Here is a 12,696-nt window from a genome sequence, read left to right as displayed (position 1 = left end):
AGCCGTCTCTTGATGTGTGGATTTGCCAGTTGCAGCAGAACGTGCCACTTGCCAGTGTACGGCCGCATCACCGTCCTTTGAAGATATGTTATCTCGAATTTTTGCTGCGTCGCCCCAATGTCTCAAGATCAAAAAACTGGACACTACATAGACGTGAGGGGAAGGCATAACAAGCGCAGGAAAGCATACAGTGAGTACTAGCAGCGAGAACGCATACAACGAGGTCCATGCCCAAGGGCAGCAGCATACTTCTAATCCATGGCTCAGACAACAACAGCAACCTGAAAGCGAGAGAGCACGGACGCAACCACGCCTATCATACATACACGAGCACGAAACACGCACGGGCTCACCACATCCGAGTCTCCGCCAAGTTCACGCCCAGCGCGCCCCTCCGCAACCCAGCAACCGCCGTCCAGACCAGCGCGCCCGACGCCGACCACACCCACGCCCCCACGACCTTCGCGCACCAGAACGGGCCCCACACCGGCAGAGTGAGCACCCAGAACAGCAACACCGGCAGCGCGCACACCGCGGTCCACGCCCCCTCCACCGCGCGCCCGACGCCCAGGAACGCCACGAGCCACCCCATCCACCGCACCATCCGCGGCCACACGACCGCCCCCGCGACCCACACCGCGGCCGCGCACGCGGCGAGCGCGAGCACGAGCGCGACGCGCTCGCGCGCCTCGCGCGTCATGTCGCCCAGCACCGGCCACGGCAGCCGCGGCCGCGCGATCCGCCGCCGGAACGCGAACCACGCTTGTGCGCTGCGGAGGTGCGCGTGCTGCGCCCGGAGGTGCAGGCGCATGTGCAAGGGCGCGGTGGCCGGTGCGAGGAGCGCGGCGCGGTGTGTGCGGATGGCGCGGCGCTCGTCGGAGATGCGTTCTGTGTGGAGGTGTGAGGAGGGGATGGGATGGGATGGGATGGGAGGGACGTACCGATGACGCGAAAGTACGGCCATTCCTCGCGCGTGCTGAGGAGATGCCGGACCGCGATGGGACTGATCGTCTCGCCGTCTACGGAGGGCCATAGGCAGTACCTGTGCGGGTTCCACTCGACGAACTGCACGTACAGTGTGGCGCATCAGCGCGCGCGTCGGTGAGGGGATATGCGGGGACGCGACGTACGACCATGGTCTCCATGCCCCACTTGCGGCGGACGTCCCCGATCTTCAGGCTCCCGTCGGGCTCCAGCTGGAGGTGCGCGTACATCTCGGGGTGCGCCCGCGCGTCGGGCAACATCTCCTTGACCGAGTGGTACCACGACACGCGCACCCACCTGCCGCCACAGCATCAGCACCCCATCTGAATCCTCGCATCGCGCCAGAGACTCGGGACACCGAACACTCACCCGGGCTGCTGCGGGATGACCCTCCTGTTCCACGCAAACTCCACCGCGTTCTTCCCCGTCAGCGGCCTGCCCGGCCAGAACATCAGCTCCATCGCCCAGTGCCAGCTGTCCGCCGCGACCTCCTCCGGCGCGCGCCTGTGCTGCTCGACGTAGCACGCCCACCCGTAGAGCCACGCGCGGATCGCGGTGTCCTGCGGGTGCAGGTGCCGCGGGATCGTGAGCGTTTCGGAGAGCACCTTCTCGGGGAGCCAGCGTGCCGGGCAGTGCGTGTACAGGAAGAAGGAGAGGTAGAGCGTGCCGAGGTGGACGAGCTCCGCCGCGCTCGTGATCTCCGGGAGCCAGGTCGGCTTGGCGGGGACGGGGTAGTCGGTGCTCGACGTTGAAGACGAGCGGGATGAGACGGATGGCATTGTGCCTTCTGTAGTGAGGATTGGAAGCTGGATGGCTTGTAGTGAGGTGCGAGACTTGAGCAGACTTGGAGGGGATGCGAGGTTTTCAAAGTGGTGGGGCACCGGAGATAGCAGTTTTGAAGAAGCCACGAATCCAACAAGACTGGCCTTATGTATCAACGCCAAGAGTAGAGGCCACAGTGGCGCACAACGCGTCCGTTCAACCCGTTGTCGCGTTGCGCCAGTCGCCTGTACGATACAAGGGCGGATGGTTACCACGGATCCTGCTCAAATAAGAGACATGTTTGTTTGAGACCAAGTACAACAAGGGTTCTGGAACTTACTCGCGTCGCAGGACAAGGGCCGCCGCATACGGATGAAGGGCGCGTTCAAGCGCCCACATGGAACCCGGTCCCGTGACCGCGTTCGATCTCGGTGCAAACGCAATGCGCATCTACTGTACTGACAAACTGTCTTGCCGGAATCTACCACCATCGGCTTCGGCTAGCAATGAGTTCATGATTCCGTTGAACAGAGCGACGGACCCACCGAAGTCCGTAGCGCTAGAAGAACCGTCTGGAATGCCGCGAATATCCTGGGGAGCGAAAGCTGGAGCATGAAAATGTAACAACAGTCGCGTCACCTGCGCGCAGTAGGGAATCAGGAGGAGGAAGCTCGAATGGATACTTATCAGCCTTGCAGCGGGTTCGGGTCTTTCATGTACACTAGTTCTGGAGCCTCAGTAGTAAAACAGCGCCTATTGCGACAGCCTGAGGTTTCATTGGAACGATCTACGAAGAAGAGTCTCAGAAGGCGCGCCATATGAATAAGTTCCAACTGACCTCCCAGTCGGCATGTTGCATATCCGTAGCCATGGCAGCAGTGCAGCGTATCCCATTTGTCAAATCATTCTCGCAGACATACTCCGCGTATGGAGCGGAGCCCACTGTGCCGAAGGGATCGAGGATACCACGAGCAGCCCAAGGGGCAAGGAGCACTCGTACGTACGTGCACCAGTACACTGTCCAGCGCAGGCTTGAACGCAACATCAGAACTACCGTAAAGCACGACGGTAGCGGATGCGAGTTGGGCGAAGGCTGCCAGCCTTCTGTGCGCCGTACTACGCGTGATTCCTCGACAGAGCATTCGAAAACTTCAGCAGATGATACATCGAGCCTGTACACACAGGCTTACGGAAAATGCGACGTTGGTCGTATGGCCGGATTTCGATTGAGGGTGACTTGTTGAAGTCCCGCTCCGTGATTGGCCAATAAACGGCAACAGCCACCGAGAGCGGCGGCTGGCAGCGATTGCCTTTTTAAAATATCATATTGAACGCCTTATTAGCGCTTCCAAACTTTCCAACTAACCGCCGCCCCCTTTCAACAACGCTGTTGTGCTTCCACAACGTGAGCTTCCTCCCCTTTTATCATACCCGTGGCGCGTTCAAGGTTTGATGCTGAACTTCAAAAGCACGCCGCATATCACAAGAAGAGGCGGATGACATTCACATACGCACAGAAGCAGGAGTGCAACGCTACAAACTCAAGAAATATGTAGTTTATATGCCCGATGTCACTCTAGACAGCTCCATGGTAGGAAATGTAGCTTCATCATCACCAACGCCTGCGTCCCTGCGTCGACGTCCGTCTTCGTCTCCGCGTCAAGAGCTGACACGCTCACATAGCACCCCTGGCTCCGCAATACCTCCAACTCAGTTGGCAAGTAGTCATCACACATCAATGCGTCGACCGCACTGTCGTCCTTCCTGTTCCTTGCGAACACCCACTTGTAGTCTCCCGGACGGCCGCACCCTATGATCGAACCGTAGTTCACGTTCACGATCACAGCCCGGGGCAAGATGATGGGCAAGCCGATGTCGATTGCCTCGAAGAGGGTACCAACGAAGTGCACTGTCAGGTCGGAGTATATCCGAGCGGCGATAGTCGAGTTCGCGTAAGGGTCGGAGGTAAGGGTAGTATACGAGACTTGTGCTCCGCTGACACCGGAGAAAGCTGCCGCTGGAATGTTTTGCAAGGAAGCTGCGGAAGCCGCCCCACTGCAGTGATAGTCAGCAAGACATCTACACAGAGGACGATCCTGTACTTACACAGTACCCGAGTATTGCGTCAAGAATCCGACGTTAGCTGTACATCGGTATGTCAGATGGGCAATCCTTGTGTGAATTTCTGTGAAGCGATCGCACGTACGTCCAATGTCCGGGCCGCTCACTAGAAGGTCGGGAGGGTGCCCATTAGTGAATCTCGGAGATATCACATTGACACCGTAGTTTGCCGCGTTCGCTCTGCAAATCACTTCTCAGTACAGGTCCTCCGAGTCGAATACAGAACAATGCGACTTACGGATATGCATTCACATAGTTCAGGCGTGCTGATTCTAAATTTTAGCAGACGAAGCGATTCCTCTAGTACCACAAAGGGAAACTCACAGTCGCTAGCGTTGTACCCAAAGGGCGGCGACCCGACGGGGCAAGTATCGAACTGGCATGGCTCGGTGAGCACTTCAGGGGTCGTAGTGTATGAACCTTTCCCCGACTGCTTCAGTGCAGGGGCAGACAAAAAGGCCTGTAGATCCGGTCAGCTTATAAGTTGACAACCTCAGACAGGAATCGACTCACATCGTAGCCTTTCTCAGTCAGTGCATCGAATTGAGCACGGATCTGGGCAGTTGCCCAACCATCGTTATTGGAGATCACCACCTGGGCCTGCGCATTGTGAACAGCCAAGAATCGCGACGCAAGCAAGACTAGTGCGATGAATGCTTGTGAACTTGAACGAAACATGATGTCGATTGTGTAATGGGGATGAGCGACCGGGCCATAGACTCAGGCGGCCTGCATGTCCCTCTACTGAGTCTACAATGCCTTCATATAAATACCCCTTCGGGCGCGCATCCATAACGTGTATGACACGACGACAATTTATTAATGCACGACGCTAAGTTCCAGGTGATGTGGACGAACCGAACACCAGGGTGCTTCTGGTCCAGCATGACAGAGTCCGGGGCCCCGAAGTCTACCAAAGGCTGCTGATACCGAGTGCTTACACCCTCGAATGCGATTCTCAGTTGCTACATTCGAGTTCCGTCACTGCATTCTGAGGCCTACAATCCACAAGCAATAAGTAAGGACACTTCCATACGATGGAATCGGAATCCCCATGAGCGATCACATTGGGGACGTACATCATCCTGTACAACAGACTTGATGCAATGGACTTCAGTATTTTGACGTATGTCTGAAAGTTCAGGCCTTCAGGAGCGATCTGCGCGAAGAGAATAACAGCTAAGTCCATATCGGTAGGCCCCATCCTCTGAAAACACACACAGGCGGTGTTTGACGGGGCGCAGATCGCGATCAAATCGCTCACCGAGAGGCGGACCCGTCGACATCAGCGTAGCAGCCTACAGGTGGCGCAGCCCAATCAGCGTGCATACGGACCAGCTCGTATGGAAACCGAAAGTGAGCAGCCTCGTTGTCTGTCACAAGCGTCACAGATCGTGATCCCGGATCTGTGATCGAGGCCTTCCATATCGGGTAACCGATTCTTCGCGTAAGAGGTGCGATGCAGGCCAGCCCTCTTTTCGTCCGTCTGCCTTGAATAACTTATGGCTGAAGCTTGTTTGTGTGTTCTGTCATACTGCACATCATTAGGAGCGTTGGCGGTTGCCAAAAATGCGATTCCGACACATTTGAGGATAGGCGCCCGTGCAGTGCGCTTAAGCGCTTGCTCATTGAAGTCCACTGTTCGCGCTGCACAAACAGCCTGAGTTTGTGGTAATGTACTACTTGATCCACATGACATACACAGAGTTGGGTGTATCTTGTATATCCACCGTCTTAGAGCAACAGAGTCGCTTGTGCCGTATGTAGCTTACATCATCGGCCGGACGGTGCTCGCCGTGTAGCATCGCGCGTCGCCGCACGCAATGCGATCTTTGCTAAGTTTCCGCTGTCATTTCCGCTGTGTCGCAGCCGGCATGCGCTTTATCACGCCAGAATGCAGGTTTAGTACTCACTTAGCAGCGAATAATCCACATAATCTAGAGATCCGCACTGGCAGTTGACTCGGAATGTCCAGGATCTGCCAGCTTTCGCTGCTTCGCATCGAACGTCGTGCAGCTGAGGGAGGCGCACAGTGCTGGAGTGTGCGTGATATGGGACCGCAAATGCCTGTACGTCACTTCTCTGCATTCCTGCGTGCTTCAATAGTATTGCAGAGCGCAGACTCGGAGCACCCATCCGACAAGCTCTCCGGCGAATGGGTTCAATACTGAGTTGTGCTCGAGTCTTGTCCCTTAAAAGAACATGGCGAGCGGTGGTGAGAATATATTTCTTGAGGTGCAACTGTGCACTCACTTTTCGGCACTGGCAAAGGGAATGTATGGTCATTGTGCGTTCAAGTTTGATCAGTCACTGCGGGCCATTACGCCGGCCAGGTATAGCACACAGATTTTGATTCTTCTCACCCTTTCGTCGAAGGGAACATCCTGAGTAAATTCAAACTCTACGCTGGATACCATACCAAGGTGTATCCAAGCCATGAGTCTCTTTTGACGAAGCCCACCGTTGTCCCTCCTTCCTCTGGTCCCGCACAAATGCCTCCAGCACGGTCTCCTCCAAGTCCACGCACCGGATGTACCTGTAGCAGATCTAGCATGCAAACGTTGTCAGTGCGGCGGAGAACAGTACCGCGAGCACTGCGACCTTTAGCGGCAGGCCGATCCAGTAGGAGGAGGCTGAGCGGCGAGCACGCCAGGTTGGGGGAAGGGTGATAGGAGGTATAATTAGAGGAAGACGGAGACGGAGCCCGAGAGCGCTGCGGGAAACACGGAGGCCTCAGGCTGCAGTCGTACTCATCGTCGCTGTCGATACCAGATGGGGTACTCGTGCTGGGATCCTCAGTTACTTTTCATTGGAAGGGATAATGAGTTCAATGAGCAGTAAAATGAGTGTATCGTAGCTCATACCCTCCGACAGCAGCTGCACGCTGCTTGAGATGACCGATCAGCCTTATACTTGCCGCGGCGCTCCAGTCGTCACGGATACGATAGTACTACCAGTGGCCCGGTTTGCATGTTCTGCGTGACAGGCAGGTGAGTGACGACTCGAAGCCTTCAATGAATACATTACGTGATGCTTACCTGGCGTATCGGGGAGTAGTACTGCCTTGCGAGTCACTATACAGGGACTTTGGGCAGACATGCGCCTGCGAAGTTGGCGGTTGCAGAGCAATAATTTAGGCGCTTGCGCGGCGGTCTGCACGGGCGCCTATCCTCAAATGTGTCGGAATCGCATTTTTGGCAACCGCCAACGCTCCTAATGATGTGCAGTATGACAGAACACACAAACAAGCTTCAGCCATAAGTTATTCAAGGCAGACGGACGAAAAGAGGGCTGGCCTGCATCGCACCTCTTACGCGAAGAATCGGTTACCCGATATGGAAGGCTTCGATCACAGATCCGGGATCACGATCTGTCACGCTTGTTACAGACAACGAGGCTGCTCACTTTCGGTTTCCATAGCTCGGGATGAGTTACATAACAAGGGACGCCATCGCTGCGCTCCGGCGGTCGAGTCAATATGAAACTAAAGATAGTCGCAATGTCGGTTGATGCAGAGACAAATTCCAGTGTATCGATGTGCATCATCAGGATACTGAAGATGTATGGCGAGAACTTAGACTGTAGCTGCGAGTTGCACGCATCAGGTCCATTTCATAGCCATCAAACACAGCTGCAGATTCTATCACACTCTGTCCGCCGTACCGCACGATGAGACCGCGCGCGCAGCGCGCGGCGGGGCTGCGACAAAGACTGTAATTCCGAACTGCACACATCGCAACCAAGTGCATTGCATATCCATCGGGCACAACTGGATGTAGACTCTGTATGCTATACACGAGACCACGCGCTGCGCGCGTGGCGGGGCTGAAGTTCAGAGTACTGAGAGCCCGCTCAGTCGGTAGATGGACAAGTACTGGCAGTCATTCTCAAGGCTTCATGCTTCCGATATGACTCTGAGCGACTCGAGGTAGCCGTCAAGACATGCACATGATCGATGGAAGCGCCCGGCCGAATAGATGCAAACGAATTCACCGGATCTGCTTTATATACTAGTAATATCAATGGCCGACACACTGCAGTGAGCTCCGCCTCTATTCGCGCTTTCCCAGCAGGGCCTAACCATATGGACTCAGCTGATATCCATACCGGTCAAGACCCATGCATCACGTATCCGTACATGGGGCCAATATGCTCAGCCAGTCCATCAGACGACCTACAATAACTAGCCTTTTTGATCGAAGATAATGCATACGTACAAGTACATCACGAAGGCATCGCGTCGTTATTCCGTGCCACGTCCGTAGCTCCATACCTACTCAAATCGAGAACCTCGTCCATGCCTCCACAAGGCCGTCTGTCGTCTTAGTCGGCTGCGCCCACAGCGGCAGGAACGCCTTCACCTCCTCCAGGGCAGGGATCAGCCCATTCTGACCCATGCCGTCCGACGCGCTCGCGTACTCCGCCCACTCGCAAGCCGCGCGGCCGCCCATCGTGTCTTGAACGAATCCATCCTCCGAGTCTCCCTTCCATCCAACCTCGACACGGAATTCCCTCTCCCACTCCCGGCTCCACAGCTTGATATCCCTGACCCCTTCCTCGGGCATCTCGTACCCTGGTAGGAACTCGCCAGTCGCCTTGGTTTCAGGCTCGTCCGCGTCGTCGACATCGTGTATCTTGTAGTACGTGACAGGCCTGTCGAAATACAGCCTGCACCCGCGCGTGTTCGTGCCCTTCAGAGAGACCAACCCGCTGGTCCCGTTGAGCCGTGTCGTCTCGACGTCGAGCCACCGGACGTCGCGGTCATCGCCTCCGCCTGGCGAAGGGACGAGGTCGCTCTCCCACCTGCAGTCCAGCAGCCCGGGCTTCAACACTGTGTTCTGCGTGCATTGCACATCCTTTCCCCACGAGGAAGGCAGCTCGGGAACGATGCGACGGTCCACAAATCCAGATAGTCCTGTCAAGACGGTCCAAACGCGGACATCCGTGCTGGACGCGGCAGCTGGTACGCCAGCCATACCTATGGTGTCGGCGTTCTGGCTATTGAAAGCGAGAGGGGTGCTGCGAGTCTGTGTCTCCGAAGAGGTGACGATCTCGACCTGTTGCTGGAAGAAGATCTTGAAAGGGCGCTCTTGAGAGAACGGGAATATCGTCCACGAGGTGATCAGCGTCAGCGCGAACACGACGAGCACGACCACGGTCAACCAATGGTGCAACCGATGTGCGAAGGGCGCGATGGGGAGGAATATCATCAGAGACAAGGCCGAGAGACACCCATACACTAGAAGCCCCGAAGAATAAGACATCAGCGACGCCGCGGAAACATTCGCGGAGGCAAGCTAGGAGGACTTACGGTTCAGCGCACTGCTCCCGTCCACCAAAGTGTTCATCAGCGCCTGCAGGAGCAGGTACTCCAGCTGGAAGAGCAACGTCGCCAGCACCGGGACCGCAAACACCATCTGCAAGATCCACCACCCATACTCGTCGTACTTGGGGTCCTCCGCGCCCGTCTCGAGCGACCGCCGCTGCTGCCGCACCAACGGCGTGATCTCCGTCGGGTCCGTCTCCACCACGTCGCCCTCATCCCCACTGTCCTCTCGGCCATTCTCCCCGTGCTCCTCGTCCTCGCGATCCGGCGGCGCGTCGTACCGCAGACCCCTGACGAAGCGTCTTTCAGAGCCAGCAGTCTCGTCTTGGTCGTTCTCGATCGAGAGGTCCAGCCCCGCCTTGCGGCCCCGCTCACTGCCCCTCCAGCCGCCCACCGCGCCCTCGCCGAGCGCAGTGCCCACCGCGAGCCACGCAGTCAGGTTCCACGCGGTAATCCAGTATACGCCGCCGAGGCCGTGTTCGCGGACTTGGACAGTGGCGACGACGAGGAGCACCCAGGTGAGGAAGTAGTGCTCTAGCAGAAGGACAAGCTTCTGAGAGGAAGGCGACGTCGGAATGAAGCGCTGCAGCAGCTGAAGGGGGCCTGCGATGGCGACGTAGGAGAGCGAGAGGAAGGTCCCCAGTACGACGTAAGGGTGGGCATGCACGACCTATGTTTGGAGAGTCAGTAATGCATAGCTTTTCTGTATGGAGGGCCCTTACATATGGGTTCACGTTGATGTAGCCCGCAACGAGACCGACGTGGGCCAGGATCCCGACTATGAGTGCAATCCAGAACCGACCCCAGCCGAGGATGACCCTGCTGGCCTTCTTGACCTTGTGCCACTTGGTGGCAGGCACTTCGTCTTCCGCGACATGTCCAGCTACAGCATCATGAGCATCTCCGGGTGGGCAACAGGTATAGCAGTACTTACAGCCAGACCTCTTCGTCGTGACCACCAGGAACACGAACAAGACAATGGTGACGATCGGGCCAACGACCAAGAGCACGACATTCACCACGAACAGCGCAGTCATGGAGAAGAGCACCAGCGTCGTGCGGAACACTGCCCGCACTTCATCAGTAAGCCACCCAAACAACCAAACGCCGCGGCAGCTCACAGTCGAAGTACACTCCCTGTGAGCCATCGTCACCGGTAGTGTCGTCGTCATTGAGGAGCGCTAGGCCCGCGCCGCGAGCGGTCTCCAACATCGCCCAGAGCGCCTTCTTCCCTTCGCCATAGCGCATGCCGGGGATCGAGTCACGCGGGGTGTGGTAGAATGCGCGGTTCTTGTAGAACGCCACGTCGAGGCCGTTCATCGGGCTCCGTGCGCCTGCGGGCGATTATTCCGTCAGCAGGAGAGCTGCTGCCCAAGGCCGGCATGACACACCTTTCAATCCTACAGCATAGACCTGATAGTCGGTACCGCTGCGGACGACGCCCCGCTTGAAGGCATCGCCGGTGAGGACGTCTGCCTGGAGGTGCGAGATGGCCTTGGACGCATATGCGCGTGTCACGGTCTGCGATGTGGAGCGGAAGAGGACGGGTCGCCTGTGCGAGACGGGGATCAGACTTTGCTCAAGCGAGGAATCATCAGCACTCACCCTCCAGCGGCCGCGCCCTCGAGGTTGAGGAACGTCGCAGTGAGGTTGGACCACGGGTGTTTCCAGTACATATATGCGCCGTTCAAGCCGTCCTCCTCGCCGTTGTTCCAGAAGAACACCGCCGTACGGCGTGGCCTGTGTTCGGGCACGGCGAGGTACCTCGCGAGCTCGACGAGCGTCACCACGCCCATGCCGTCGTCCGTCGCCCCCGGCGCAGTCGACACAGAGTCGTAGTGCGCGGAGAAGAGCACGCCGTCGTGCTGGCCCTCCGGGTCGGCGAGCGGTGTGTCTGTGCCGTCGATCTTGACGAGGATGTTCGTGCCCTCGAAATAAATGCCGGTGCGCGTCTGGCCCTTGAGGATGCCGGGGGAGACGAACGACGCGTTCGAGGTGAGGTCGTCCGAGAGGTGTACATGTTCGTGTTGCGCCGCGATGGGCGCGAGCTGGGAGAGAAGGTAGGCGCGGACGTCGTCATTTGCGTGTGAGAGGTAGGGATGCGGGCGGACGGTGATCTGTGGTGAAATGATTTGTGGTCAGAGACGATCATAAATAATATTGTGTGAAGCCGATACATGACATGAAGTGAATTCTACGTATCGTGATGCTGCAGAACCAGGCACATAGACAGTCATGGACTTGCATACATGCTAGAACACCGTCAACCCTTCAGATCCAAAGCACTTTCAAGAGCATGGGATAGCCCCATTGACAAGCGCATGGCAGAGCCCAAACTACACATCTTCTTGTTGTGTCTGAAGAGTAGGTTTGCAAAGGCATCGCGAGAGGGGGGGGACGCAGTCAGCTGGCTGTTGGAGAGACGCGTTTTTGGCATACGGATCCGTATGCGAAATTGACACTGACAGTCGGCGTTCTCGGTGTCACTGTCGGACGTGCGTGTCGTCAGAGTAACTGCTCTGCTATTGTAGTCCTGGAACAATCCCCACCCATCTATGCAGCACGGGAAATCGCACATGGTTCATCCCCGAGTCTGGCGCATCCCGACTGCAACTCGTCGATGCGCCATACTGGCCATGTCTACTCAGGCAGAGCGGAGATGCGAAGAAGGAACGCGCGTAGAGGCATACAACAGTGACTCGCTGCCTTCAATAACTCACCTGGTGTAGGTCTGCATACGCGCGGTCAACATCCAGACCCTTCGTGTTCTTGGGTACGCCGGTGAGCTCGTCTGTGTACAACACGCTCGCGAAGATCACGACGTAGATGAGGCCCGCGAGCGCAGTGACCGATGGCGAAGTGAAGTGGAACGGTGCCTTCAGCCAGGACGTTAGTCGACCCATGTCTGCAGACCTGGCGGTGTCAAGCAGAGGGACAGCGGCGGACAGCCACTGGCATGCGTGCTGGGCGGGCACAACCTGCAGCTGCTGTGGCGACGTCATCGACGCGGTCATGTGCGTCCTGATTCCAAGTAAGCACTCAACTGTATTGGGAATACAAACCGCTTACAGCTCAGCTGAGTGTAATCTTGGGCTCAATTAACACTGTGCACACTATGTGCTGTGAATGAAAGTGAGCAGAAACAATGCAGACGTCATTAATTTGTACGGCCTTGAACGAAAGTCTTCAATACGATGATACGATAGGGTTAGGGTTAGGACAGCGCAGGGACCAAAAATAAGGCCTGCCCAGCCCGAGGGCCGAAGCAGGACAGGGAAATATTGAGACGATGCATGAGCCGAAGCCCATACAAACCGTAAGGTCCCCCTGAGGACATGGTCGCCGTGCTATGAGAGACCCCCACGGCCAACGCTCCCGGGACATGAAAGGGAACGTTCCATCAAGGTAAGTATGAGTTGTTCATGTGCGCGGCTGCGCCTTTTATACCGCGAGGGCTCTGCGCACGGACCACCCGTCGTTTGCGTAGCGATACGCCGACGAAT

General features: G+C 57.0%; 4 protein-coding genes across 4 annotated transcripts; all 4 read right to left on the bottom strand.

The window, feature by feature from the left end:
* Nucleotides 1–76: 76 nt before the first annotated feature.
* Nucleotides 77–681, bottom strand: C8Q71DRAFT_774147 (uncharacterized protein). Its single transcript, XM_047924505.1, has one exon. The coding sequence runs from the start codon at nt 602–604 to the stop codon at nt 350–352; it is 255 nt and encodes an 84-aa protein (XP_047776348.1). The 5' UTR covers nt 605–681; the 3' UTR covers nt 77–349.
* A 302-nt stretch (nt 682–983) lies between these two features.
* Nucleotides 984–2,462, bottom strand: C8Q71DRAFT_190700 (uncharacterized protein). Its single transcript, XM_047916868.1, has 4 exons — nt 2,292–2,462; nt 2,087–2,240; nt 1,354–2,026; nt 984–1,281 (listed from the first exon to the last, which is right to left on the bottom strand). Exons 1-4 carry the CDS (start codon nt 2,358–2,360, stop codon nt 1,020–1,022), a joined length of 1,158 nt encoding a protein of 385 aa, XP_047776347.1. The 5' UTR covers nt 2,361–2,462; the 3' UTR covers nt 984–1,019.
* A 775-nt stretch (nt 2,463–3,237) lies between these two features.
* On the bottom strand, nt 3,238–4,729 carry C8Q71DRAFT_190663 (sure-like protein). Its single transcript, XM_047916867.1, has 6 exons — nt 4,381–4,729; nt 4,192–4,327; nt 4,106–4,133; nt 3,953–4,047; nt 3,853–3,889; nt 3,238–3,801 (listed from the first exon to the last, which is right to left on the bottom strand). The coding sequence occupies exons 1-6, from the start codon at nt 4,543–4,545 to the stop codon at nt 3,318–3,320; spliced, it is 945 nt and encodes a 314-aa protein (XP_047776346.1). The 5' UTR covers nt 4,546–4,729; the 3' UTR covers nt 3,238–3,317.
* Nucleotides 4,730–7,841: 3,112 nt separating this feature from the next.
* On the bottom strand, nt 7,842–12,520 carry C8Q71DRAFT_774134 (uncharacterized protein). The gene is made up of 9 exons (XM_047924504.1): nt 12,263–12,520; nt 11,914–12,214; nt 10,799–11,310; nt 10,585–10,745; nt 10,315–10,527; nt 10,128–10,259; nt 9,916–10,076; nt 9,179–9,863; nt 7,842–9,106 (listed from the first exon to the last, which is right to left on the bottom strand). Exons 2-9 carry the CDS (start codon nt 12,205–12,207, stop codon nt 8,145–8,147), a joined length of 3,120 nt encoding a protein of 1,039 aa, XP_047776345.1. The 5' UTR covers nt 12,208–12,214; nt 12,263–12,520; the 3' UTR covers nt 7,842–8,144.
* Between the last annotated feature and the right edge of the window lie 176 nt (nt 12,521–12,696).

This window comes from Rhodofomes roseus (assembly GCF_022264815.1).
Source record: "Rhodofomes roseus strain CIRM-BRFM 1785 chromosome Unknown C8Q71scaffold_18, whole genome shotgun sequence".
NCBI classification, from domain to species: Eukaryota; Fungi; Basidiomycota; class Agaricomycetes; order Polyporales; family Fomitopsidaceae; genus Rhodofomes; species Rhodofomes roseus.
Note: the sequence above shows the minus strand (reverse complement) of the source record. Positions and strands in the feature narration are given on the sequence as shown.